Source organism: Myotis daubentonii, chromosome 4, assembly GCF_963259705.1.
Source record: "Myotis daubentonii chromosome 4, mMyoDau2.1, whole genome shotgun sequence".
NCBI lineage: Eukaryota > Metazoa > Chordata > Mammalia > Chiroptera > Vespertilionidae > Myotis > Myotis daubentonii.
This window is the reverse complement of record NC_081843.1, coordinates 101,087,193-101,113,443: the sequence shown is the minus strand read 5'-3', so window position 1 is coordinate 101,113,443 and position 26,251 is coordinate 101,087,193. Positions and strand designations below refer to the sequence as shown.

The 26,251-nt window shown below is 47.0% G+C and overlaps 1 protein-coding gene across 2 annotated transcripts in view; it reads right to left on the bottom strand.

Moving 5' to 3' along the window:
- Positions 1–26,251, bottom strand: part of ANKH (ANKH inorganic pyrophosphate transport regulator) — a 115,875-nt gene that overhangs the window by 14,425 nt on the left and 75,199 nt on the right. Inside the window, exons 3-8 of one of the 2 annotated variants that reach the window (XM_059694760.1) lie at positions 23,673–23,791; positions 20,735–20,818; positions 15,465–15,635; positions 12,808–12,942; positions 10,527–10,619; positions 6,460–6,555 (exon numbers count right to left, since the gene is read on the bottom strand). In XM_059694760.1, the coding sequence (XP_059550743.1) occupies positions 6,460–6,555; positions 10,527–10,619; positions 12,808–12,942; positions 15,465–15,635; positions 20,735–20,818; positions 23,673–23,791 (698 nt within the window). The remainder of the gene's footprint in view (positions 1–6,459; positions 6,556–10,526; positions 10,620–12,807; positions 12,943–15,464; positions 15,636–20,734; positions 20,819–23,672; positions 23,792–26,251) is intronic. The other variant, XM_059694761.1, reaches the window with a different exon arrangement.

Below are 26,251 nucleotides of genomic sequence, written 5' to 3'. Positions count from 1 at the left end.
ATGGGCAAAAACACCAACTAAAGGAGCGACCTTAGAAGGAAGGAGAGGAGAAATGTGCTAGTAGTCTGCCTGCGGAAAAAGGGATGGTTTTTATGTTTCCTTTAATTTTCTTAAAGGTTGGGAGCCTTAAATATATTTAAAGCAGTGAGTTGGGAGAGGCTGAAACTGGAGAGGGAGAGAGAAATGGAGGCAGTGCCCGAGCAGAAAGGAGGGGTGGAGCAATGCAGGTGAATATGCACCGAGGTGCCCTCAAAATCGGGGTGCATGTCCACGGCGGGTCGTGAATACATACACAGGGAGTGCGGGGCTGCTGGGCTCCCGGACATCCGATTACCTGCAAATGTGTCCCATCAGGGGGCCTTCCCTGACCAGCTTGTTGGGCATCTTCCTCACCCTTTTTTCTTTCACTTAATTTTCTCCAGAGCACCTATGACTCTCTGTTGCAAACTGCATAATGGCCACCCCAAAAGATATATTCACCCCCAGTCCCCAGCACAAGTATTCATTACTTTATATGGTAACGGGTGTGATTAAGTTAAGGGTCTTGAAATAAGATTAGCTGGGATTGTGTGGGTGGGCCCGAAATACCATCACAAATGTCCTTGTGTTAAGATCCAGGCAAAGGAAGGTTGGATGCAGACACAGAGAGGAAGAGGGGATGTGAAGACAGGCAGAGATGGGAGTCACAGAGTCACGGAGTCACTGGTGGCCAAGGAATGCACGCAGCCACCAGAGCTGGAGGCAAGAGACAGGTTCTTCTCTAAAAGTCACTGGACGGAGTGTGACTGCTGACACCTTCATTTCGGCTCCATGACCTAAACTGACCTCTGGCCTGCAGAACTGTGAGAGAATAAATTTGCGGTTTTAAGCCATCAGCTTTGTGGTAATTTGTCACAGCAGCCACAGGAAACTAATACACTCCACCGTGCATGCTTATTGCCTGTCTTCTCTCTGAGATTATAAATTCCGTGAGAAAAGAGCCTGTGGCCCGGTGGCATGGCTCCATGGTTGAGCATCAGTCTATGAACCAGGAGGTCACGATGCGATTCCCCAGGCTTAGTCCCTGGTCGGGGGCAAGCAGGAGGCAGCTGGTCAAAGACATCAATGATGAGAGAGAATCATTGAAGGGAGAGGGAGAGATAGAAACATCAATGATGGGAGAGAAGAAATCTCTCCCTCTCCCTTCCTCTCTGAAATCAATTAAAATAATAAAAAAAGAAAAAAGCCAGTGGATCTCTTTCACTGTGGTGGTCCCAGAGCCCGGGGCATCGCAGGGGCTCAGGCATGTGTAGAATGACTTCGGGAATAAATACGTATGTGTTCTTTCTCTGGAGAGCTGTGCCTGTAAACAGGGAACCCCTCAGCACCATCTATCTCTTTGAAAGTGTCTGTTCCACAGCCCCAGGCGTTGATAATCACATCTTAATGCATACACGTGTGGCTTATAATCTCCCTTTGCTGGCATTTCTAATTTGGTTGGTGTGTACAGATCTATGGGATGTCTAAGCCAGATGCCTAAATACATCACTTTCTCTCTTTCAGCTCTCACTGCAGCTTGTGGGGAACCGACATTTCAAATTAGCAAGACAACCGACCACTGGAGTGGGCACTGTCTGCCCCTGGGACTGGAGGCTACAGACAGGAAGGTGTGATGGGACGTCCAGAGCCTTCCCAGGCCTCAGGGAGGAAAACGTTATCCATTGGCATCCATTCTACCAAGAGCCACCGGGGCTGGAGGCAGGGGCTAGATTCTGACCCTCACGCGGAATGCCCTGGCTCTGGGAATGTTAGGCGACAGCGCCCGCTCTTTGCTGACACCAAGCCTGGTGCTGCTGACACCAAGCCTGGTGCTATGTGAGCTATCGATTCTTTTTAAAGTCTTAAAAGATGGGTCTTCTTATTCCCCCTGTGGCAGCGAGGGAGGCCGAGGCTGGTATGTTTAAGTGACTTTCCCAGAGCCACCCAGCTGGTGGGCGATGGAGCCAAGGCTTGAACCCAGGCCCTGGGGCTTCAAGGGCCACATCCATAAGCACTGTGCTATGTGGGCCCAAATTCAAGCTTGAGCTAAATCCCTCTTTTTTGGCCCTTTCTTCTCAACCCTTTAAAATAAAAGAGGGCAGTCAGGTGCCACAAGAGTCCTAGGGGCATGCAGGGCATCAGTTCAGAGGCACTGGCTTGGCGGGTGCACCATGGCTTTCTAGAAACATCTTTTTTTTTTTTTTTTTGTAAAGGCCAATTCATTCTTCAAACCACATGGCTAAGTGCCACCTCTCAGAGACAGACAGGCTCTTGCAAACCTCCTGGCACCTGGTTAAAGGTGAGTAGGTTTTCTCGGCACTATTGTTTTCTCAGCATCACGTCCTGGTTCTCCGAACCTTGTTCAACTTAAAGACAGAAGCAGGTCCGGGAAGACCCCCAGAACAATCTCGAGGCACAACTCGTATTGATTTCTCTGTGCCGGAACCAGTGGGCCGTCTGACCCAGAGCTGGAAATGCAGTAACAAACTCATTAGGGTAAAAATAAGAAATGTTTTCAGCAAAGGCCCTAGGTCACTCTGCAAACAGCAACTTTACTTTCCAGGTCACTTTCGTAGTTTGTCAGCCAGGAGGAATACCTCTGTGGGACCAGGTGGCTTTTTGATTGTTTTCCTTAGTTCCTGGGCCTAATGGTTTCTGGCTTCATTAAACACACAAAATGACCACTTAGCATGCTAACTGGGTGTTTGTGTCCTTGTCACGCTCATTTAACACAATACCTGATGGACCTTCCTCTACTGGGTGTTTCTTAATGTATTTGAGAACATTTACAAAAACTCTTTGGAGGTGTTTGGCTTGGGCTTTGCTGACTCCCCGCATGCTGGCCTGATGTCAGTCAATAGGACATAGAGAGCTTCAGGCCACCGGGAGCGTGCTCGTGGTCAGAGCCTCACGCACATGGGGGTGTGAGCAGGTGCTGAGATCGGAAACCGAGACGCCACGAGCACCACAGCGAGTCTGGCCCCCGACTCATACTGTGATTACTGTCAGGAGGCCTGGGCCCTACACGCTGTAATGTGCCTAGACTGCTTCTGTCTTTAAGCTGAGACGAAGACAAATGATTAAAAAAAAAGCCATAGAGAGTAATAAAATAAAATTCCTGAATGTCTCTGAGTCAATCCCCACTGTTACTTTGCCATTTTCGTGCACAACAGTTTGTGACTGCCAGATACCAAACCCTTCCCTGAAAATTGAGGGCTGTTTTGGCTTTTCAGTATTAACAGTGAGTGGGTTCTGCAAGGGCCTGGCTGAGGTACATTGTGTTATTTGACTAATGGAAAGCAGAATAAAACCAAAAAAGCAAAGTAACTTAAATCTAGCACAAATACTTCTAATGGATGCTATGATGCCAATTACACCGCCCCCCACAAAGCCATTCGCAAAGATATAATTCAGCATCTAAGTGTGGGCACAGGGCTGTACCACGTGAAACACATGTCTAAGCAAATCTTCCACTCAGACGACTACATGGAGAATATGGAAATAAAATAAAAGAGGTGTCTTACAGAATCACGAAATGGAGGATTTAAAAAGAAAATAAGTCAGTTGAATAGTTATGTCTGGTTAATCAATCCATGTGACCATAAATGACAAGATCCCTTTCTTTCAGAAACATCAGTGTATGAGTTTGCTAGAGCTGCTGCAACAAGTACCACAAAACGGGGGTTTGGAACCACAGCAAAAGGCAGTATTGCCTCACAGTTGTGAGGTGTGGGCAGGGCCATGCTCCCTCTGCAGTTGCCACGGAAGGATCTGTTCCAGGCATCTCCTGTCTTCTGGCAGCAGAACTCCAGTCTTCCCATGGCGTTTGTGTGCATGTCTGTGTCCACATGCCCCCGCCTATAAGAACCCCAGGCACACTGGGTGAGGGGCCCCCTAACCCACCAGGACCTCACCTTAATCCTATTTCCAAAGGAGGCCACATTCTGAGGTACTGGGAGTTAGGACTTCAACATAGGAATTTTTGGTGAACACAATTCACCCCATATAAATCAGAGTAGAAGATTCACATTTGAGTGCCAATTCACACTTTCCCTTTTTACCACCCACTGACATCAAAAAGCAAAGCTCACAAAGATCCAGAGTAAAACCGTATTTTAACTTTTTTAAAAAAAGAGAACCAGAGCCTTAGGTAGTAACAGTCACTAGCCTCAGACCTTGTACCCTAGTGTGGGAAGCAATGTAATTTATGGCATACTAGCAGACTTACCTACCTCTCGGCCTTAAGAGACAACAACACACACACACACACACATACACACACACACCACCACCACCACCATCACCATCACCATCTCCATCTCCATCACCAGCACCACCAGGACCACCAGCACCACCAGCACCACCAGCACCACCAGCACCACCTGCTCGTGTGGTTCAGAGGAAGGGGGTGGGGCGTGAAGAATGAGCCTACAAAGCTGGCTTCTAGCTGGTGTATGGACAAGTCACTCAACCTCCCTGAGTCATTTCCTTTCCTAAAATATGATGGGTCATCTCCAAGTTCCTTTCCAAGAGAGGATTCTGAGCCTCTAATTTCTTGGTGAAAATCTACCCTCAGGTACTTCTAGTTACAGAAGGTAGCATTAGAATAACTACATTAAAAAAACCCCTCTACATGGGAAACCAAAACATGTTTCTAGATCTTAGATAGTGGTCATTTCAAAATAAACTTGTACTTGATTTAGAAGTACAGATTATTGCCTGTGAGCTGAAGGAGAGATAAAATATCCTCAAATCCAATCTGGTCAAGTTCCCCCTTGGACTCACTGTAGCGGTGGGAAGATGGTTAAATGGAGTGAAAGGAGACAGATGAGGAGAGCCAGCAACAACCCAGAGCTTCCAGCTTTCTATGCGAAAGGGGTCCAAGTCACAGAACCTGGCATCCCAACCAACTTGACGTGTGACTCCCAGTCATTTAACCCGTCTCCCAATGCTGAGGCCTGTTCCTGCAACAGAAACCTTCTCTGTTTTTCCTAAATGACTCTTAAACAGATTCAAGGTTGTTCTGTGTTTTGCTAATATTTTAGGGAATTAGGGAAAAACTTGCACACCATAGAGAGAAATAATGAACACAGGGGAGCCGGGTTGCACGGGGTAACCTGTCCTGACTTGCACAGGCATGCTACCAGAAATTCCTCGGGTCAGGTGGCACTGGAATATATTTCTGACACCCCACCAATTTCATGAGACACAAATAGGTGGGAGGGGCTGGGTTAGAGTGACGGGCAGCTGAGGACAGACCCAAGGTCATCAGCTGTCAGAGGTGTTATGTGATGGGTTCTTTGTCCCATGTTGCCCTTGTTATAATCTACTCAGGTGTTGGATCAATGAATCCAATATTAAGCTGTGGATTTTAAAAAAATCCATTAAAGGTTTAAAACATACATAGGGCTTGATTTTAAAGGACCACTGCCAGGACTCATCCAGCTACACAGTTCTCGTGATGACGGTAAGAAGGGCTACAGTTACTGTGTCCCTGTCACCAGCGGAACCCAATCCCTCTTACTGCCTTAGGTCCCGCTATCAGTCACTGTTGCTGAGAACTGCACCCACATGGGCATTTCAGCAAGATCCCCATATTGTACTAGAAAAAAGGGGAATTTCTACAGGACTTGACAGGCAATGCGGACCACCACCACAACAAAGGGAAACCAAGAGTTCAAAAGACCAGTACTTCCTTTGATCCTCTTCTTGTCTCCATCCAAAAGGCACAGTCTGCCATGTAAGCTTGTTTATAAATGGTGCGTGTGCTCTGTTGATAAGTGTTATAAACAACCTTAAATGATATACCCTGTGCTGCGGATTACAGTGCGTGTACGTGTTTTCTCCATGTTTTTGAGCATTATCTTCTACATCTGAACTGCCGTGGGGAGCTGATAAAGGAAGGACGTGTGCTGTTTAAGGCTGTGCCAGCGGCACAGTGTGAGGGGCACCTGCTCACAGCTGTGCCTGGGAAGACGGCACAGAGAGTGGGATGCTGTAGGTGCTCCATTGATACGTGTTGCATGGAGAATAAATAAATATGCGACATCAGTATCAACGTAATTAGGAAAGGAACTTTCACTGGGGAAATCAAAATATCACCAGTTAAGTTTGGAAAAGGGACAGGGATGGTAATACGGTTGACTCCAGATGTTCAGAAATGGGCTGGACATTATTCAGCAAGATAAGAGTCTGATTAAAATTAAAGGCAAGGTCCGCCTTCCTTCAGCATGTAAGAAGTCCCAAGAAACACCGCGACCCTTGGTTCCTGGATTCAATGGTTTCCTCAAATAACAATCGCTCGTAAAATGTTTTGAAGAGGTTGTTAACTAACCTAGCATAACATCGCATTTGGGGATACACGACATCGACATCTCCTTTTAATATAATCGTTTCTCCTTTTCCAAAAACATGGTGGGGGGGGGGGGTGTCTCTCCTTACCGTGAGCGACAGGGCCATGCACACGAACGTGAACCTCTTGATGTGGGCCGCCGTGACCGTGCTGCTCGTGCTCACCAGTTTATTGCTGGGGTTGTTCTAGGGGGAGAAAGGACAATGGTGACTGGACTCATCCTCGACTGACCGCACGTGCACCTTAAAAAGCATCTCACCCTAGCCGGTTCGGCTCAGTGGATAGAGCATCTGCCTTTGAACTGAAGGGTCCTGGGTTTGATTCCGGTCAAGGGCACGCACCTCGGTTGCAGGCTCCTCCCCAGCCCGGGCCCTGGTTGGGGCTTGTGTAGGAGGCAACCAATCGATGTGTTTTTCTCACATTGACATTTCACTCTGTTTTTCCCCTCTCTCTTCCATTCCTTCTAAAAATCAATGGAAAAATATCCTCGGGTGAGAATTAAAAAAAAAAGAAAAAAGCATCTCATTTGTGTTCTTTGTGATGAGTTTAAACCACAGGTGGGGAACATCGGCCCAAGGGCCAGATAGGGCCTGTGAAATCATTTGATCTGGCCCTGCCAAGGCGTTAGGGGTGAGTTAATAAAATGTTTGACCAAATATAGCAGGCTAATTTTTAAGTTGATAATTTTGTATGGCCCGCAAATGATATTATAAATCTCCAAATGGCCTTTGGCAGGAAAAGGTTCCCTATCCCTGGTCTAAAGTATAGATTTCAAGTGACAGCTTGGAAGATGGCTGTCACTTTGAGTCTCTCTCTCAGACAGCTGTCAGGTTTCTGGATGTGAACAGTATCCAGAGAGAGTTCTACACTGAACAGTGGCCAGTACCCTCCCTTTGATGCTGGGTGCCCACCTAGCCAGTCCAGGGCCTTGTGTGCCCTCTCCTGGCCGCTGTGGGCACCTCCCTGAATGCCATGGCCCTGCTCTGTGATCTTTGGGCCCTTCCTCCCCACCAACCGGAATCTAAGATGGAGTGACCATCAAGGCCCTGCTTGCCCTGACCCAGACTCCCTTTCCCGCCGTGACTTTTCAACCCGAATCCCAAAGGGAACCGCTTGCTCTTCCCCTCACCCACTTGGTGTTTCCAGACTTTTGTACTTTTGTTCCTCCTCCTCTCGTTGGATCTTCTGATGATGAAAAACACCCCTTTATTCAAGGCTCATCCTCCTCACAGCCTACTGGTTCCTTAAGCCTCTCTGATCGTTCCCCTCCAAACTGCCTCTGCGCCTTCCTGCAGTGTAGACCCCGAAGCCAGGGCTGGCATCCTAGCCTGTACTTGGGGCTCGCGTCAAAGCCCCGTGAGGGGTGGGCTTGTTCTCTGAGATAAAGAACTGTGTTTCTCACCCATCTCTTTAGCTCCTGCAACTCAGCACAATCTACCCCAAGCACAAAAAGTGCTCAACAGCCTTTGTGACACTGAATTTTAAGCAAATAACGCAGATGGCTCTGCTGTTTTCTTACACATCCCTGAATCTGAGCCTTGCTGAGGCCACCCCAGTGGCACTGCTCAGCGTGCCATTACCCAGTCCAAGTGCGTGCCTGGCCCTCTCCTGTGGAAACCAGCAGAGCAGAACAATTCCCTACTCGTTGTGGATCCAATTAGTCCCAGAGCAGACTAACGAAAACATACTCCGCATCCCACCCAAAGAGAGACACACAGCGGAGATATCACAGGTCCAACTGGAAAGGAACTGTTGATGTTTCCCCGACTTCAGAGGCCAAAGCAATCTCTCCAATCCCTTCCTCTCGCAGATGCAGCCAGCACAAACGCTGGATGAGCTGACATGGCCTTATTTCCAGTCTCTGATGCATATCTGCTGCCATGGCCAAGTGCAGGCCACAGTGGTAGGACATCTGTCCATCTCCACCTGCCCCAGGGATCTGTGTGAGTGGTGCCCGGGTGAGCCGAGCGAGAAGGCAGCCACGCTGGAAGGAATTAAGCACAGGTCGCCCAGGGTGACAGTGACGTGCCACGGCTCCTTCAGGGACACTTTTATTTTTAAAATAGCAACTACTTCTGCAAGTACAGTTGGAATAAACTAGCACGTATCACTAGATTGGCATCTGCGCTTTGTGTTGTTTGTCCAATCTGCTCAGAAACATGCTCTTTCGCTGATGAGACCTGAACATTAGAGAGAACGTGTGCAAGTGGAAAACTAGTTCACTGTTGAGCTAGCACCCTCAGAAGTTATGCGAGAAATTTTAAATCTCTGATTCTGCAACCCACAAAGAGGCTAAGGATTTCAACTGTCAGTGTGGCGAATTCTGGAAGTCCACACAGAGGTCCTAAGATTTGGGTGAATAGATGGATTCACAGGAATGGCCGGAGCAGCCCAGCAGAATGCCTGGAAACAATGGGTGGGGTTTCTAAAGGGCTCTGAGTAACTCCAGCTTCTGGCTAGAGGTACGCTCGTTAAAGGAATTGTCTCACAGCGCCAGCCTCTGTGATCACGCATAAAACAATGTTGTTCTTGGATGCGCCTAGCGAAACTGTACAGTGCTGTATTGTTAAGTTTTATTATTTCAAGGGCGTCAAAAGCAATTTCAGATGAGACTTTCATGGCCAGGAGGTTCTAACGCTTCAATACCTGCTGCGCTCATCAAGTTTTATTATATAATCTTGTTCTCCTAGAGCCAGAGATTTAGCAAGAAGCCTTAAACCCATTTTGGTTTTCCAGGATTTACTTGTATACACATGTTCCTTGAAATGAAAACAATGATTTCTACCAGTAGACTGGATGAAACCCACTCAACCACGGGCTGCCCACCTTCTCCGGCAAGTGCCTCGTGCCTCTGAAGTCTGCGCTCAGAGGCCTGGGAAGCAGAAATCAAATGCATTTTTTTCTAAGAGATGCTCTGCATCCTGAGGCTGCAAAGAATGTTCGCAATAGGTGGACGGTCCAATTGATGGTCTCCTGGGGAAACTCCACACCCAGTAAAGTGTTCTGGGTACCACAGCTGCTCTATCTCCCTGAGGCTGTGTGGTGGCAATCCCAGGAGTGTTTTGAGGTGAGTTGCTATTCATGGGTGATTGTGGGTGTGGGAATAAGGGCGGGTGATCCGCTGGAGACCCCCGGGCAAAGAGGCTCCTCTCCTTGCCTCCCAGAGCTTTTGTTGGGATAAGATAAAATCATATTGGTGATCACTTGGTAAGGTATACAAATATCTAATCACTAGGATGTACTCCTGGAACTTATTATAATGTTGTATGTCAACTTTAGTTGAAAAGTAAATGGAAAAAAGATAAAATGACGTTGGCAATGGCTCTGAACTAGTTCTATAGGAACTCAAGGCCAATAGTTGCTATTAAGAGTACCGGGAGCAGTTGGGTGCTTCTTCCCCGTTTTTTATTTTAAAACGTTGCACACTATCTTTTTTGGGGTCTGTTTTTTGGGACATTTGTTTTAGGATAAAAGGCTACTAGTTTTAGGTTCAATTAATTAAGCCTGATGACACAGACATTTCCAGGATGTTCCTGACCCAGCCAAAGGCCACATGACCAGAGGGTTATGTGCTCCCTGGGCTGTGTCAGCAGCAGCAGGGGCAGAGCTGCTGCCAACAGCTTTCAGCTGCAACAAGCTGCTGCATCCAGACCCACGAGGACCCACACCCACTGCAGAGACCACTCCAGCGGGCATGGACCCCGCACACCAAAGACTTCCGTAAACTTCTGAGCTCAAGCACACACTTCCTGTCTGTACCTTCACAACTGCTACGAAGTTAGTGTTAGTTTAACAAAACAAACAAACAAAAAAAACCAACAAAAAATTCCCCACAGAAACAAAATCCAAAGTATTAATTTTTTTTGAGAGTATATTTTCCCTATTGCAAACACATAATTTCTCAGTAGATTAACCCAAACGTGACCATCATTTTGGAGCAGTATTATAGGCTCAGCATCAAGGTAAGCTTGAATTTACCTCTGTTATTTTCTGAGGGAAATATTGCACAATTACCTTCGTCATCCCCAATATCACATTAGCCTTCCCAAGGGAGGAGAGATTGGCCAACAAAGAAGTGCTCCTCTCCAGAGATGCCTGTCTATCAAATGCTAATTTACAGAGCGTGTTTCAGACGCCATGCCGCACAGGTTCTCACCTTGTCAAAAGCAGGGTAGACAGCACGAATTTCCGTCAACCAACCATATGGCATGTGGCCCACGGGATATGTGGCTGTCAAAATCGCCACTGCCTGCAAGAGGAAGAGCCAGCAGAGTTAGCGTTGGGCATTGGCGGAGAGCATCAACAGTAGCGGCCGTCTGCATGCGGCAAAGCAAGCTGCCTTGGTGTGGCCACCGCTGACAAGTCACTCCACACTGGGTGACAGGCATCGGCTTACCCCAGGGTGGCCTGGGAGGGGCAGGTGCTCCACTGTGTCCCTGGGGGTGGCACGAGCTGGCCCCGGGAGAGCACCTGGGACCAGGAGCATGGGTCTTGTTTTACACGAGTCCAACAAGAAACAGGTCCAAGTCCAGATTGCTGGCTCGAGAAGCCAGTTCAACCCAAGTCCAGACTCCAAAGTCTTTGCTCTCCCCAGAGAGCCAAACCGAGCCCTCTAGTCCAGCCCAATTCTTGAATCTCCAATTATGATCTGAGCCCTCGCTGCTCTCTGGGTGGCTTTCGCTCAGGATCCACTCTCCGCCTCCATCCTGTCCTTCAGGGCGACTGATGGCACGTGTTGGTTGATGGCTTTACGTATTCTCTCCTTCTGACTCAACTCCCTTCCAGTCTGTGAAGGCAGCATAGCCTGGTGTTTAGTTTTAATTTAAGAAAACTAAGTAACTATTGCTTACAGGAAGTCAAACATGTTCTTCCATGAAAGCGGGTTTCTTTCCTTCTGTGAATGGTAAGGAAAGAAATGAAAACAAAGCATCTAACCCTACACCGTGGCAGAGTCCGACCCTCTAGCTGGCTAGCAAAGGAGGAGTGCAGGCTTCCTCAATTTTAATTGACGTAACAGCCATGCCAGAAACACGAGGGGCGTCCCCAGCAGGCTGAAGCAACTGCGGTGGGGGCTGGTACAGTGCAAGAAACACGAGCGCGGAATCAGGAGGGCCTGGATTCAAACCTCCACTTCCTCACCTGCCAGCTGTGTGCTCACCTGCCAGGCCTCCCTTCCTGCTCCTCCAGCAGGACCAGGAGAATAACAACGTCCATCCCACAGGGTTATGGGGAGCCAACGAAATGTGCATAAGTAGATGATAAATAGATGTCCATTCTGTACCCCGTGGGCCGTGCCTCTATGCCACGGAGGTCAATTGAAAAAGGGCTCTAATAAATAAATTAGTTGCCTTATTTATTGCAAGGGGAAGATGGAATTCTAGCACACAGGTGATGGGGGTCACCTTCTCTTTACTGGGCAACCTAGACTGCTGTATTTAAGTAACACAGCTGCTGTGTGTCAGAAGCCACCCAAGATGATATGACTCAAAACACAAAATCCAGAACAAACTGAGGCGAGAGAAAGGGTTCTGCTTGTGATTTATGTGCTCCCCTTTCCAAGCCGCCAGGAGCGGCTTCCCAGCACATGGAAACTGGCAGGAGACCCCAGGCTGGAGACACGCTGACAGCGCTGTCAGGGCGCAGTGTAAACAGGAGGCCCGAGGAGCGGCCACTGGCCTTTCTGAAGGGTCGGCCGTTCCAGAGACAGGCTTGGTTCTCCAGAGGCAGCGGCAGCGGCGGAAACTAATGAAGTCATTTTATTTGTTCATACCATCCTTGGAAGATGGAAAAAGTGATTCAACTCTTTCTTTGGAGTGTAGCTGCCAGTTTCCAGGTAAATTTCTTGAGTTGTGAGTGAGCTCCTCATTTGGAGGAGGGCAGGCGGCCAAAGAGCACATAAAGCCACGATGGGTTGGGTGGTACGTGCAGGAGGGCAGAGAAAAAACAGGTGAGAGCAGGTGGGTCCAAATAGAAGCAAGGGCCCCGAACCTCTGGGTATTTTCCCTTCTGCAGCCGATGGCCTGCTCCCTTGTCCTCTGCAAGGACAGCGGAGAGGCATCATGCGGGCTCCATGGGAAAATGGGGAGGTCACTGGGCGAGAGCCAGACAACCTGGATTCTAATACTGGCCCAGCTTCTTGCTAGTTTTGTGTCGTTAACCATGTGTCCTTGCCTCAGTTTCCTCAAACAGTCATTGAGAAGGATGAATGAGATGTTTTCTTTCAGACTCACGAAGATATGGAATTACATGATTATAAGTCACCGAATGAGCTCCTCATGGCTTCCCAGTGGGAATGTGTCATATAATGTAATATCACAGAATTATTTGAGCTCTCAGGATGCACTGGAAACAAATCTGTAACCCCCTCCCCGCCCCCCCCTCCGCCCCCCACTCATTACAAAAGTGACGAGTGCCCACATCCCCGGAAACTGCCCTACCTCTGTAGCCGCAGAACTGCCGCCAAGGTCCCGGGAAACAAAGAGGTTGACAATAGGTCTACTGATTCTCTGTGTAGCCAAGATGAGCGCCAACGGCCACCAGAAGCTCAGCATCTTTCTGATTGTTGCATCTCCCTGCATCAAGAAATGGAGGCAGGACATCAGCCAGTCAGAGGGAGACAAGAGCCGTATGATTTCACTCATATGTGGAATTTAATGAACACACTGAACTACCAAGCAAAATAGAAACAGACTCATAGATAGAGAGCAGGCAGATAGCTCTGGGGGTGGTGGTGTTCGGGGGGCGGGCATGGAGGGACTGAGCAAAATAGAAAAAAAAAGAGAAAGAACTCATGGACATGGACAACAGTGTGGAGATTGCAGAGGTGGAAGGGGTGGGTGGAGGTGGAACAGGGCACAGAGGGAATAAATGGCCTTGGGGAAAAAATAAAAAAAAGCAAAAAAAAAAAAAAGCAAGGGAGGCAAAAGTTCACTAAATGCTAGAAGTGGAACAGGAAGAACAATTAGGAGCCAAAGCCTTTCTTTTTTGATGTCAATCCCAAGTCAATTCACTAAACTTAAAAAACAATATAAGGAAAAACCTCTGTCGACTAGCCAAGTTGAATTAAAATAAAATGTACAGTGAAAATGAAATGAACTCAGACAGTTGGCACGCTACTGTGAAATCAAAACACACATTTAGCCTTGAGCGATCCAAACCACTATTTTCCAAACAGGGCCACTCCAACCCAGGCAGAAACCAACTCCATGGCCCGAGAAACAAGTTGGAAATTAATTTTTGTTTAAATCACCAAGCTGACTGGCTGGAAGCCATGTCAGTAAGAGGTAACTCTTCCTTCTTCTTCTTTTGTAAAAATTGAATTCATTGGCGTTACGTTAGTCAATAAAAGTATATCGGTTTCACGTGTACAATCCTGCAGTGCGTCACCTGCACATTGCATTGTGTGCTCACCGTCCAAAGTCTAGTCTCCTTCCAGCAACATTAACCTCCCCTTTACCCTCTTCCACCTGCCCCCCACCCCTGAAGAGGTAACTTTTAAAAGTAAAAAATTTTTATAATAATAATAAAAAAAAGAAATCAGCTCAGAAATATGCCTGGTTATTTGGGCACTGTGTACATCTCCTGCAGAGGGTCTCGCTTTAGTGGGCCACCAGCGGGGCTCAGCGGTGGAGCGTCAGTCTATGAACCAGGAGGTCACAGTTCGATTCCCGGTCAGGGCACAAGCCTGGGCTGTGGGCTTCATCCCCAGTAGGGGGTGTGCAGGAGGCAGCCAATCAATGATTCATTCTCTCTCATCATTGATGTTTCTCTCTCTCTTCTTTCCTTTCTGCAAAAAAAAAAAAAAGAAAAAAAAAGAAAAAAAACTCTAACAGAAATCATGTAAAGGTTTGGAAGCATAAGTAAAATAAAAGCATGGTAACGAAAATGTGAGAATTTTGTCGAGAATGCCACAGCAAAGATGTGTGCTATCTTCAGCCCAGCTCTCACTAAATAACATTGGTTTTGGTTCTTCACGAGGGTAAAAGTCACATCATGGGACCATCTCAGCCACTTTCATGTGCTTTCCTTTGCTGCTGGCTGCCTGTTTTAGATGGAGTGCCATCATTAAGGTCAATTCAATGTGGTTGTCCTTGGGACAGAAATAACTAGTTTCGGCTTTATTGGTGGGCTGACCTGGGATTGAGGTAAGTGGGAAATACAATTAATGTTCTGACGTGATGAAAGTAATATGTGGTCAAAGGTGGGGTCAGGGGTGGAGTGTGGTGATTTATTCAGGGCTACATTTAATCACGCACATCTGCCTTATAGCCAGATGGAAATAAATCCAAATGATGTCTAGTACCTAAGGGTAGGAGATCAGCATACATATAAATCAGGCCCTGTGTACACCTCTGATGGAAAGGAAGCTTTGGTCATTTGTATAAGATTATAACTTGCTTGTACCTTACTCAAATTTCAAGGCCCAGGCCAAGCTCTGCCTCCATCAGGGCGGCGTGTCGGCCTCATCACCTACTTCCTCCTCTCAGCGTCAGTGGCTCTCACTGCAGTGTTCTCACTGCACCTATGCACTGTCTTGGGTTCATGTCTGTACTGATCTTATCTGCCAAAAAGGGACATACAGCTGCTTGACAGTGGAGAACATATTTTAAAAATTTCTGTGTCCCCCTATGGTGTCTAAATGCTCTTCTCACTCCACACAAGGTACCTGAATGAGCGACTGTGTTTGGCCAACACAGAGTGTAGGAACAACTCCTGGATCCCTGGTGTAAATTAAAAATGATCAAATATAGTTCAAAGGGACCATGGGGGCTAAAGTCTTTGATGACTGTAGAATAATTTACTGTTGACAAAAGAGTAAGAAAAACCATCAATGCTGTATGCACTCCTCAGCCTGACTTGAGTCACCGAGCCCCAGTTTCATACAGAGATACGGAGCTGGACAGCGACCTCTAAGATCCCTTCCACCCCAAGAGCTCATGAATTCTCCAGCTGTCTGTCCCTGTGGACACTCCCCGGCACTTGACATCTCAGTGAGTGTGCTCAGTGTACTGACTTCTTATCTCATAGAGGGGCGGGGTAAAATTTCATCCCACTCAGATGCACAGACAGGCTGCCACGCCTTCTAAGGACGTACCCCCAGCTCCGGCCCACTGTGGTCGGGGATGATGTCGTGGATGTTCCGGTAGTAGCCCAGGCACAGGGTGGCGCAGCGCACAAGGGCGCCCATGTACAAGGAGAGGATGGGGATGAGCAGGGGCTCCCGGCACTCCAGGTGGCTGTGAAGCAAGATGGCTACAAAAACGACCTGCGAGATGGGTAGACGAGAGTGAGTTAGAGGAGAGGAGTCAGAACCAGTCAACAGAAGCACAGCCCAATTTCTTGCACCCAAAGGAAACAGATTTCTGAGTGAAAACCTCCATGTTGATGAAAAAGAGACCAGAAATTGGGCTCTGGCTCAATACTGCTCTCACAGAATTCATGGTCAGACATTTGGGATTCACAGGGTGAGCACATCATCATTTTGTTATATTCACCACCAAGATTCTTTTAAGGCAACTGCACATATGGTTAAGGTTATTGCTAAATAATATCTAGAAATGTTGGCTTCCCAGAACCCAAAAGATACAGTAGCGCTTTACCCTCTTGAGGCTAGATACCTGAGACCCTAAGTTACCTTACACACACACACACACACACACACACACACACACACACACACAGTGGTGATCAATGACATTAGTACACAGAAGAGTAGACATTAGTGTTTATAAGATGGAATTCACTAAAAATGCTGCAAAAGTACCAATACCAGTTATTATAAAACAAGCTAAATTAAAAATATCAACTTATAAAAATGGAATACGTCAAAAAAATAGTCAAGAGGGTTATAAATAATAACTAAGTCTCTAAAGCAAATGTAATACTCTATCTACCCTCCCTGTCCTGCAGAAATCAGAGAAGCAGCCCAGCCTCTGTCCAGAGTCTGGGACCCACACATTCCGAAGACCACTGAGGCGTACTGGGCGCAGAAGTAGGGCAATGGGCGAGGGGAGATAACCCTGAGTCACATCAATAGGCAAATATCCACCAACCGGCAGGCATGAAAAATACAGCCCCACTGAGTGACCCTGACCAAAGGAGGCTTCTCCTGATCACTGCAGTCTCAAGAAATCAGCGACGACAGAAAGTTAGAAATGAAGCTGGAGACTGAGCAAGACTCACTGATGAGTACATCCACTGCCATCGTGCCCACAGAAAAGCAGGGTGGTCCAAGAAACTCTTCTGAATGACATAAAAGTATTAGCTATAGAGGTGATTGATTTGCTTGTACACAGGTAGTCATTTCAAACCCAGTAAATGAGACAGACCCCAGCACAGATGTCCTCAGGGAATGCAGGACCGAGGTGCTGCGGGGCCCCATGGACACACCAGGCTGCCCGCACGCAGCACAGGGAGAGGTCACCAGCTGGAGCAATACTCACAGTCACGCTCATGCTTCAAGGACATAGCAGAGATGCCCATGGCTGTGGCCATGACCGCTGCTTCCCAGTGGAACAACTGTCGTGTTAACTAAGAACTGCAGGGAAGCCTTGTGAAGAACCCGCCGTGTCTGGGTCAGAAGATTGAGGCTTCTGTGCAGTGGACCAAGATGCCCATAAACTTCTTTAATGAATGAGAGGCCTCTAAGTCTCCCCACCATGCAATGCAGACTAGTGTGTCCACAGCAAGTGTAACATGGGACGCATGCAAACCTACCGTGTAAACTGAGATGATTCTATTTAGAGATTTTAAAAAGTATATATGTTTTTATTGATTATTAGAGAGAGAGGAAGTGAGAGATAGAAACTTCGATGAGAGAGGAACATAATCCATAGGCTGCCTCCTGCACAACCCCTACTGGGGATCAAGCCTGCAACCTAAGCATGTGCCCGACCAGAATCGAACCAGTGACCTTTTGGTTCATGGGTCAATGCTCAACTACTGAGCCACACCAGCTGGGCCATATTTAGAGATTTAAAACTTGTATGAAAAATGAATAGGTGAAGGCCAACGCCTCGTCTGCCAAGTCCAGGAAGGCTCCCAGGGCCATCAGGATGGCCACGCAGGATCAAGGAGGAGGATCTGGACTTGAAGGAGCAGGGAGCCATGGGCAAAGCGATAAGTGTGGAGATAACAAGAAAATGGTCCAAGCACAGGGAGCAAGAGCGAGACAAAGGGGCAGGAGGGTGCATTCGGCCGGTAAAGCTCCGGAGGTCAGGGTGAAGGTTTTGTCACTCTCCTGTCTTTTTAAGGACGTGGTGCCACGTGGTCCAACACTTACCATAGCCCTTACATCTTCGTGGTGGATGGTATCACTTATCAATTTAAATAACCCTGAGCCTTGGCATTTCCATCTAGAATTACGAGTTTGAATCTCATATAGCCATCGAAGAATGTCGGGTTACTTTCTGAGGGAAACCTACTGTGTCAATGGTGAGGATTTTCCCGGTGAGAGCCTGTTATGTGCTGGCCCCGTACCAAGTGCCGGGGAGTCAGTGATAAATCACACATCCCGGGCTCTGTAGTCTTGGAGCTGACAGTCTAGGGGAGGAGGTAGAAATGGGGATCAGTGATGCCAGTGAGCGGTGATGACAAACTGCGACAGGGCCTGAGGGGAAGAGGGCGATGGCTGGGGAGCCAGGCTGTGGGGGGAGGAAGGGCACCCCAGGTGGAGTGTGTCTGAGACCTACAACCTCAGCAGAAGTAGCGGGGGAGGGGAGAGGAGCCAGAGGGAGGCAGGAGAACTGGGGCAGAACATTTCCTTCTGGGCAGAGGGATCCACAAACACCCCAGTGGGAGAGGCTGGGCCTCACGAGGCCCCAAAAGGAGGACCTGCCGCTGGAGTGCAGAGAGCAGGGGGCAGGAGGACAGGCCCACAGAGAGAAAGCTGGGCTGTGGGTCATCAGCACGTGCAGGCCACGGACTCTGGCTTTTATCTCATGAACACCAGGAAGCAATTTTAAAGCAGGCTTTAGGGCAGTTGTGAGGGAATGGGAATTTCCTTGGGAATAGATCACTGTGGCTGAGGGAGAAGGATGGACATCCAGGGCAGAAAGGGAAGGCTCATGAGTTAGGAGGCATCTCAGGTAGTGCAGATGACAGGGGGTCCCTCAGACCAGGGTGAGCACAGCAGAGATGGGGAGAAGAGGGAAGATTTTTTTTTAAAAAAGTCTAGCCCTAGCCAGTTTTGCTCAGTGGATAGAGCACTGGCCTGCAGACTGAAGGGTCCTGATTCGATTCCAGTCAAGGGCACATGCCCAGGTTTTGGGTTTGATCCCCACTAGGGGGCGTGCAGGAGGCAGCCGATCAATGATTCTCTCACATCATTGATGTTTCTATCTCTCTCCCCCTCTCCTTTCCTCTCTGAAATCAATAAAGATATATATTTTTTAAAAAGTCTAGGATGAAAATTGAAAAGACCTGGTGATGAAGAGGGATGCTCTAGGTTGGGTCACAGGTGTCTGACCAGATCCTTGGGGTCTAGATGACTTCCGAAGGCAAGGGCTGATGACAGCAGAAAGATTAAAGGACTGAAGGTCCCAGGAAGGTCCAAAAGCCTCAAGAGAATTCTCATTTTGATACTGAGCAAGCTAAGAACATGCAGGTGATCATGAAAGGAAACACACACAGCAACATTTTTCATAAATCCCTTGGCAATATCATTGGAACATATGACTGTTACAATAATAGTGGCACAGAAAAGCACTGCACATTTGAACCAAACCAAGAGCCTTTTTGTGCAACAGTGTGAAACCAATTAGCTTAGTAAAATTTGTAAATAATGGGAATTGCCACTGCAGTCCAAAGCATTACCAACTATTTTCATTTTTATTATTGGCGATTACTTGCCATCTATGCCAAGGTAGTATTTCAAAGGACTTTTCCTAGAAACTACTTACTCATTTCCAAATTCAATAATTAACAAATGCTTTCAGGTAATAAGAGAAATGAAGCTGAGGGTGGGGTGGGGGTGGGGGGTATAAGATTTAAGAACAAAAATTAAATTTACTACCCCAACCATATTGTGTTAGGAACTCAAACTACAAGGCTTAAAATAACTACTTCACCAGGAATAGACCGAACCCAGGTGCCAACTGAATCCAGCTTCTGTGGCTCCTACTAACCAGATACGTTTATTCTGAATTTGGGAGCTCTCCCAACAGGCGTGGGCCAGGACCAGGTTTAATACTGAGAACGAACATGGCTGTAGGTTCATTCACAGGTGTGTGACATGCGTGTGCAGGCATGCACACACAGTGTGAGCAGGAATGAATTTAAATTGCTTTCAATTGTGATCCATGGAGTAAATGCAATGAATCTGGAAATTTAACTCTTGGTCTTTAGGGCTGGGCTAGCAGTTTAACAGTAGATTATTCCAAAAAGATGGCTAAAGGACTAGCATGGACAATAGGGGAAAACCAGGAAGGTAAGCACAGAAATGTTCATGGAATGGAATGGAGAACTGGGAAGGGAGCTTAGAAATCAGTCCAGCCTCCCCCTCCATGGAAGAATCCTCCTCCTAAATCCCTGAATGTTGAACTAAGTCTAATTTTTAGATTATAGGAATAGAATCTAAGTTTCTGCCGACATCTTTCATGTGGTATCCCTGGTAGAAGAAGGAAGAACGGAGAATGGAAAACCAGGTCTGGTGCCAGACCCCAGGGAACTGGACTCAGCACAAAGTGCAAGAGAGGCTTCTTCTCCGGCAGCCTCTGACTTCCTGGTTCTTTTAAATGTGGGAAATGAAGGGCGGATGGCAGCCCTGCAGGGCAACATGAGCAACAACATTTTTTTTCCAGTGGAAGGAAGAGGAAGAGAGAGATAGAAACATCAATGATGAGAGAGAATCATTGACCAGCTGCCTCCTGCATGCCCCCGACTGGGGACTGAACCTGCAAACTGGGCACATGCCCTAACTGGAATCAAACTCTGACCACCTGGTTCATAGGTCGATGCTCAATCACTGAGCCACACCGGCCAGGCCATTAGAAACAACATTTAAGAATAACTCCTAAGTGCTCTCTCTAAAACTGAGCAATAGTCCATGTGTTGTTAGCCACATGGAGGGCTGAGGGGCCATGCAGCCAAGTGCACAGTGACCCTATGGCCACCCCAAGAGGTCCCAGCTATGACCTTAGAGTCATTCCACACGCAAACTCTTTAAAAGTCAAGGTCAGAACCTCTGATACTAATTTAACTTCCTAAAACCCTCCTTCTAGTGAGATTATACAGACTTGTATCACAGGAGACTGCTTTCCTCATTGGATTCACAAACATTTACGTTTGATGTACCACAGAGTGAATGAGTGGACAGGAGGCATCAGCCAGTTCTGAGAATGCTGACTGACCCTAGACCACACTTACCTGAGCTATGACATCTGAGATTGAGGCACATCCCACCAGGAAGCTGTATTTGTGTTTTAGGAGAATGCCGGCATGAGTCCATGCCTGCCAGAAGAAAAAGAATTTGGCATGAGGTACACCTTTGGGATTATATTGTTTCTGGTTGTTGTGATGTACTGGGCATTCCTGGAATAGGTTTTATACCCCCTAAAACCTCTGTAGTGCAGGCTGGTAAATATTTGGTTGGTAAAATGTCTATAACTGGGCCTGGGGGCTACATCCCTGTTAGATTTTTAAGAGGAATCAGTGAGTGCACAGCATTTATCTCGTACCAACTGTATGCAGACTAGTGTACTAGTTAGGGTCACGTGCCTGGTGGGAGAGCTGGGCAAACACCAAGAATGGAGGAATCTCTCTCTCTCTCTCTCTCTCTCTCTCTCTCTCTCTCTCTCTCTCTCAAAGCAGTTGGAATCAGAGAGCAGCAGGCCATCATAAAGAGGGCTCAACTTGGTTCTGAGTTACCACCGTCATTACTGGTTCTCACTGACTAATTAAGGTCCCACTATTTCCTTCTCTTCAAGTTTGGGTGGGATCTGATCTACCACTTTGTGCCTTTGAGGGAAGGAAGAAGAAGGTCCTTTAAGGGGAGTAGACAATGAAAAGTGCAGGGGACTGCAGGCTTGAAGTTCATGATAGGATCAGTTTAAGGATCATCTTCCTAACCTGGAAAGGCCGATCTGGCCTGACATAGAAACGACATCTCGTCTGAGCTAAATGGCTCTTGCCACATCTACTTCCTTCCTCAGCTATGGGTCCCAAGGTGCCAAATGTGAAAAGAAATGCAAACTGTAGATAACATTTGCAAAGAGCGTCGGGGCTATCTTTGTTGACCAAAAGCCATCTGGATGATAAGCTTTGTGGTTTTCAAATATTATCTCTCCAACCAATATATCAGGGCCATGCTGTAGGTGTGTGTGTGTGTGTGTGTGTGTGTGTGTGTGTGTGTGTTGAGGGGGATGACCTGCTCTTTCTACATGTTCATTATTTTGTTTTTTATTAGAAATCTCTTACCTTTCGAGTCTTTTGGGGAATTGATAGATGAAACATGGAAGAAAAAGGTACTAATCATATTTTGGTGTTATACTAAGTGTTAGAAATTCTACCGTGGCAAATGAAATGAATACAGCTGAAGGAAAGTGGAATACAGGGCAACTAAGAGTTTGCGATTCACTTTTACTAATAGTCCCATTTCCTGAATTCACTGTGTGATTGTGATTGTCTGTGTTTACAGAGTCCCATGCAGATGGTGGGCAGGCACAGAGCAATATCCTGGACTCTGTCTGGGATGCAAGGCTCTGACTGATCTGAAAGCGTGGTGGGTCACGGTCAGCCAGCAGGGACACCTTGGGGAACCTGGTTCTATGGGTCCCAACCCATTAGCTTTTCTCTTTTTTTTTCTGGTTATGTGTCATCCCGATGATTAAAAAAATAAATAAAAAAGAAAATCTAGATAATCGTGTTCTGATGGCTAAATTCTCCCACTAAAGTGAAGTCATAGCAATTGAGAATCAGAACCTTTGCATCAAACCTAAGGGTTTAATAGTTAAGGCTACCCTGCAAACTTGTAGAAAGCTGTTATTGATCTAACTGTAGGCAAACTAAGACTTTTGGTAACATCTGAGAAGATGGGCCACATATATATTTTACCTTGCTTTGTCTTCCATGGATTAGGGGCTGTTGCCTCCCCTTAATACAGATATCTACTTACCTCAGTTGTCTGATGTAAATAAAACCTGAGGTAGGGATGGTAAAAACTGTACTGATCATCATATTTTTAAGTCTCCTTCCAAGGGTAATTTAAAATGAAGTCTGAATTTCTTTGGACTTACTTTTCAGCATTGGATATGACTGGCATATAGATACATATATATATATATATTTTTTTTTTTGCTAAGTCTCCTTTATGTGTGTAACACACATGGATAGAAGAAAAGCATTGCATGAGAACTCTTCCGAATCCTGACAAAGAATTTAATCTGTGGAAGTGAGCTGCCCTTAACTAATGTGATAAAGCTGGTGTTTAAAGGAATGAAATCCTACCAGTATATTAAAGATATTCTTATTCTAAAAAGCCTTAGGTATTCATACCACACAAGTGGTACATTTATCAGAAAGCTATCCCGATCCCCCATATCCTGAATATATCAGAATAGAACTTCACATTTCAATCAAAATTTTCAAATGGGCTCTCTTGCTGCCTGCCACAATTTACAGCAAGTACAGACAATTCTCATAAAATACACTGACAAGATGGACTGGTTCCCTCAGTGGCCAATTGGAACCCTTCTGATTACTGGGTATAAAATTGTGCAGCCACTATGGAAATCAGTGTGATGATTCCTCAAAAAATTAACAAGAGAATTACTATATGATCCAGCAACTCCACTTCTAGGTGTATACCCAAAAGAACTAAAGCAGGGACTGGAAGAGAAATTTGGACACCCATTCATAGCGGTTTTATTCACAATCGCCAGAAGGTGGAGGTAACCAAATGTCCATTGATGAATTAATACACAAAATGTGAAGTACATATAATGGAATATTATTCGGCTTGGAAAGGACATTTTGACACATGCTACAACATGATGAATCCTGAAGACATTATATGGAGTAAGGTGCTCACTAAAAGACAAATACTGTATGACTCCACTTATAGGAGGTCCCTACAGGAGTCAAATTCATAGAGAGAGAAAGTATAAGGGTGGTTGCCAGGGGCTGGGGAGGGGGCATGGGGAGTTTAGTGGGGACAGAGTTTCAGTTTTACAAGATGAAAAGAGTTCTGAAGATTCACAACAGTGTGAATGTACTGAACTATACACATAAAAATGGTTAAGATGCTAAATTTTACATTCGGTATATTTTACCATAGTTAACACAAGCCAGCCTCTTCCCTACTCACCATCGCATCCATGAAAGGGAAGGCAGCAAGATAGAGGAAGGCCCTTCTCGTTTTGCTCCCCACGGACTCGTCCACATGGTGCAGTTTATTGATGATGTAGTAGCCTAGGTCACTGTAAGCTGCAAACACAGAGCAATATTTAGAAAACGTTATCTTTATATGCTTTTTCTCTCAACAGTTTAAAAACTATTTTAAATGCAATACGATTTTTTAATTAGAAAATTTAGATGAGCAAAAAGAAGAAAACCATCTACAATCTCATCCCTTTACCTGGTGGGGGGCGGGGGTCATGATGACTACTCTGGACTCTAATCGCTCAGTTCTTTTATGGGGTGTGTGTGGCGGGAGTATGTGGCATATGCATGTGTGTTTTAAAAGAAAATGTGATCATACTTATATATACTCTTTTGTAAACCGTGAACACCTTTTCCTGACATGTTTCTACATTTTCATGGTTGCACTGAATTCCTTTCTGTAGGTTTACTTAGTGTCAACTTACTCAGTCTCCTATTATTGTATATTTAGGTGGTTTCCATTATTTTGATATTATAAAAGAAGGCTTGATGGATAGGTTTGAAGCTAAAGGTTTAAAAATGCTCTTAATTATTTACTAAGAGAAAATTCCTAGATGTTACTATGTCTTCTAAGGAAAAATTTTATAGCTAGCTTTTCACCATTTGCTATTCATTTTGTTTCATTTGGCAGGTGGTGGGGGGGAAGGGGACGGGGGGACGGGGGTGTGTGGCAACCTTGGGGATAGCCCTGATGGTGGAAAAATGGTATCTCTGAGGCGCTTTTAAAGTCCCCCCAACACCAGGACGTGTGACCAGTGTGTGACTGGAACATAATTGCACTTAACTAACGTGGGCTGAATGAATGTGCAGGTGCCAACTAGGCATAACGGGAAGACAGAGAAAGGTCTTCCTCATGCGTTCGCTAGGCATTCCGGCGGACAGGACCAGCAAGGATGAGTAAATGATTACGTTTTTCCACCTCATTGATTCATGTGTAGACCATCCAGGAAGATGATCATCCTCGTGTTTTTCACGGTGTCTTACACCGCGCTTTAATGGGCGTGCCCTGCTGGTTTCGTTCTTTTACAACTATGAGCGTTCACGTGCTTGACAACCCCAGAAGCTGCTTTGAAAGCAGAAAGGAGAGAGAATGCAGCGGGAGTCTCACTTCATGAGAAACAATAAGACGACCCGCCCCCCCCCCCCCCCCGCCCCCACCATCCCTCGCGCAAAGCTTGGGGACAACTTATTATCACATTAACTGGCAAAAAGAAATGACTCTCCATCCTTTGTCAGGATTCCTCTTGAATTACAGACACGTGCCCCTCCTCCTCTCAACCCATGCCCAGAATTAAGTGAGGTCTATAGGATGACATCAAGGATATTTAAATGCACACATGGGCGCAGAGGTGCAAGTCTGTGATTTCAGGGGGTGGAGGTGGGAAGGGCTAAGACGCAGAGAACAAGGAGGTGGGGGAGGCAAAAGCAGGAAGAGAGGCCGAGTCCTTCAAGAAGGGGCCGTGGGGAAATCCATAAGGTGGGCTGCCAGGTGAGCAAAGGTGTCAGGTATGGGTGGTGCTGACCCTGCCCACACCACTGCCCCACCCTGGCAGCAGGCCACTGAGACAGCAAGAGGATTCATCCAGGAGGGGAGGTGCCACGTGGCAGAAAGAGGGTGGGAGAGTGGGGTTAGTTACAGGCAAGGGACGAGGAGGCAGCTTCACCGTCTGTGTTTGAGTCAGAAGGCACACAGACAAACGTGGATTAGAGAAGGCATGACAGAGGCATGCAGACCTGAACTAAGCTGACGGAATCACAAAGTAACACGATGATGTGCTTTATCATGCAAACTGTCTAGTTTAGGTGCTGAACCTTGGAAATTTCATCTCAGAATTTATTGTTGCTGCTGTTTATCTGTACGTGTGTTTTCATTCATTCAGGAAACATCCCCTGGGACCGGCAAGCAGATGGCGCTGACCCTGCCCACACCACTGCCCCACCCTGGCAGAGGCCACTGGCCACACACAAGGCAGTCAGGCTGGCGAGCAGAGCGGCACAATGCCAAGTGCAAGAGGCCAGCGCTGGCTATGAATAGCGCAGGAGCTAGAATTCCCTGCTAAAGGTTAGAGTCGATATAAAACGCCAGCTGAGTAGACTTGGCTGAACAGCCAAAGCGGGGGCCGCACAACGGGTGACAGGCTGGAGGGTGGTGGTGTGGCTTGAGCTGTGTCCCCTCACAATTCCCTTGTGGAGTCCTAGCCCTAGTCCTCAGAATGTGACCTTAATCTGGCAACAGGGACCTTGCAGATATAATTAGTTACGATGAGGTCATACGGGAGTAAAGTGGGCTCCCACCCCAATAGGGCTGATGTTCTTCGCATTTGGACAGAGACAGACACGCACAAGGGAACGCCACGTGGAGGGGGAGACAGAGGGCAGGTGACACCTGCACAGACCAAGGGCGGCCGCGGGTGCCAGCAAAGCACCAGGGGCGGGGAGAGGCCTGGACCAGTGGCCTCACGGCTCAGAAGGAACCAACCCTGCGACACCTCATCCTCTGGCCTC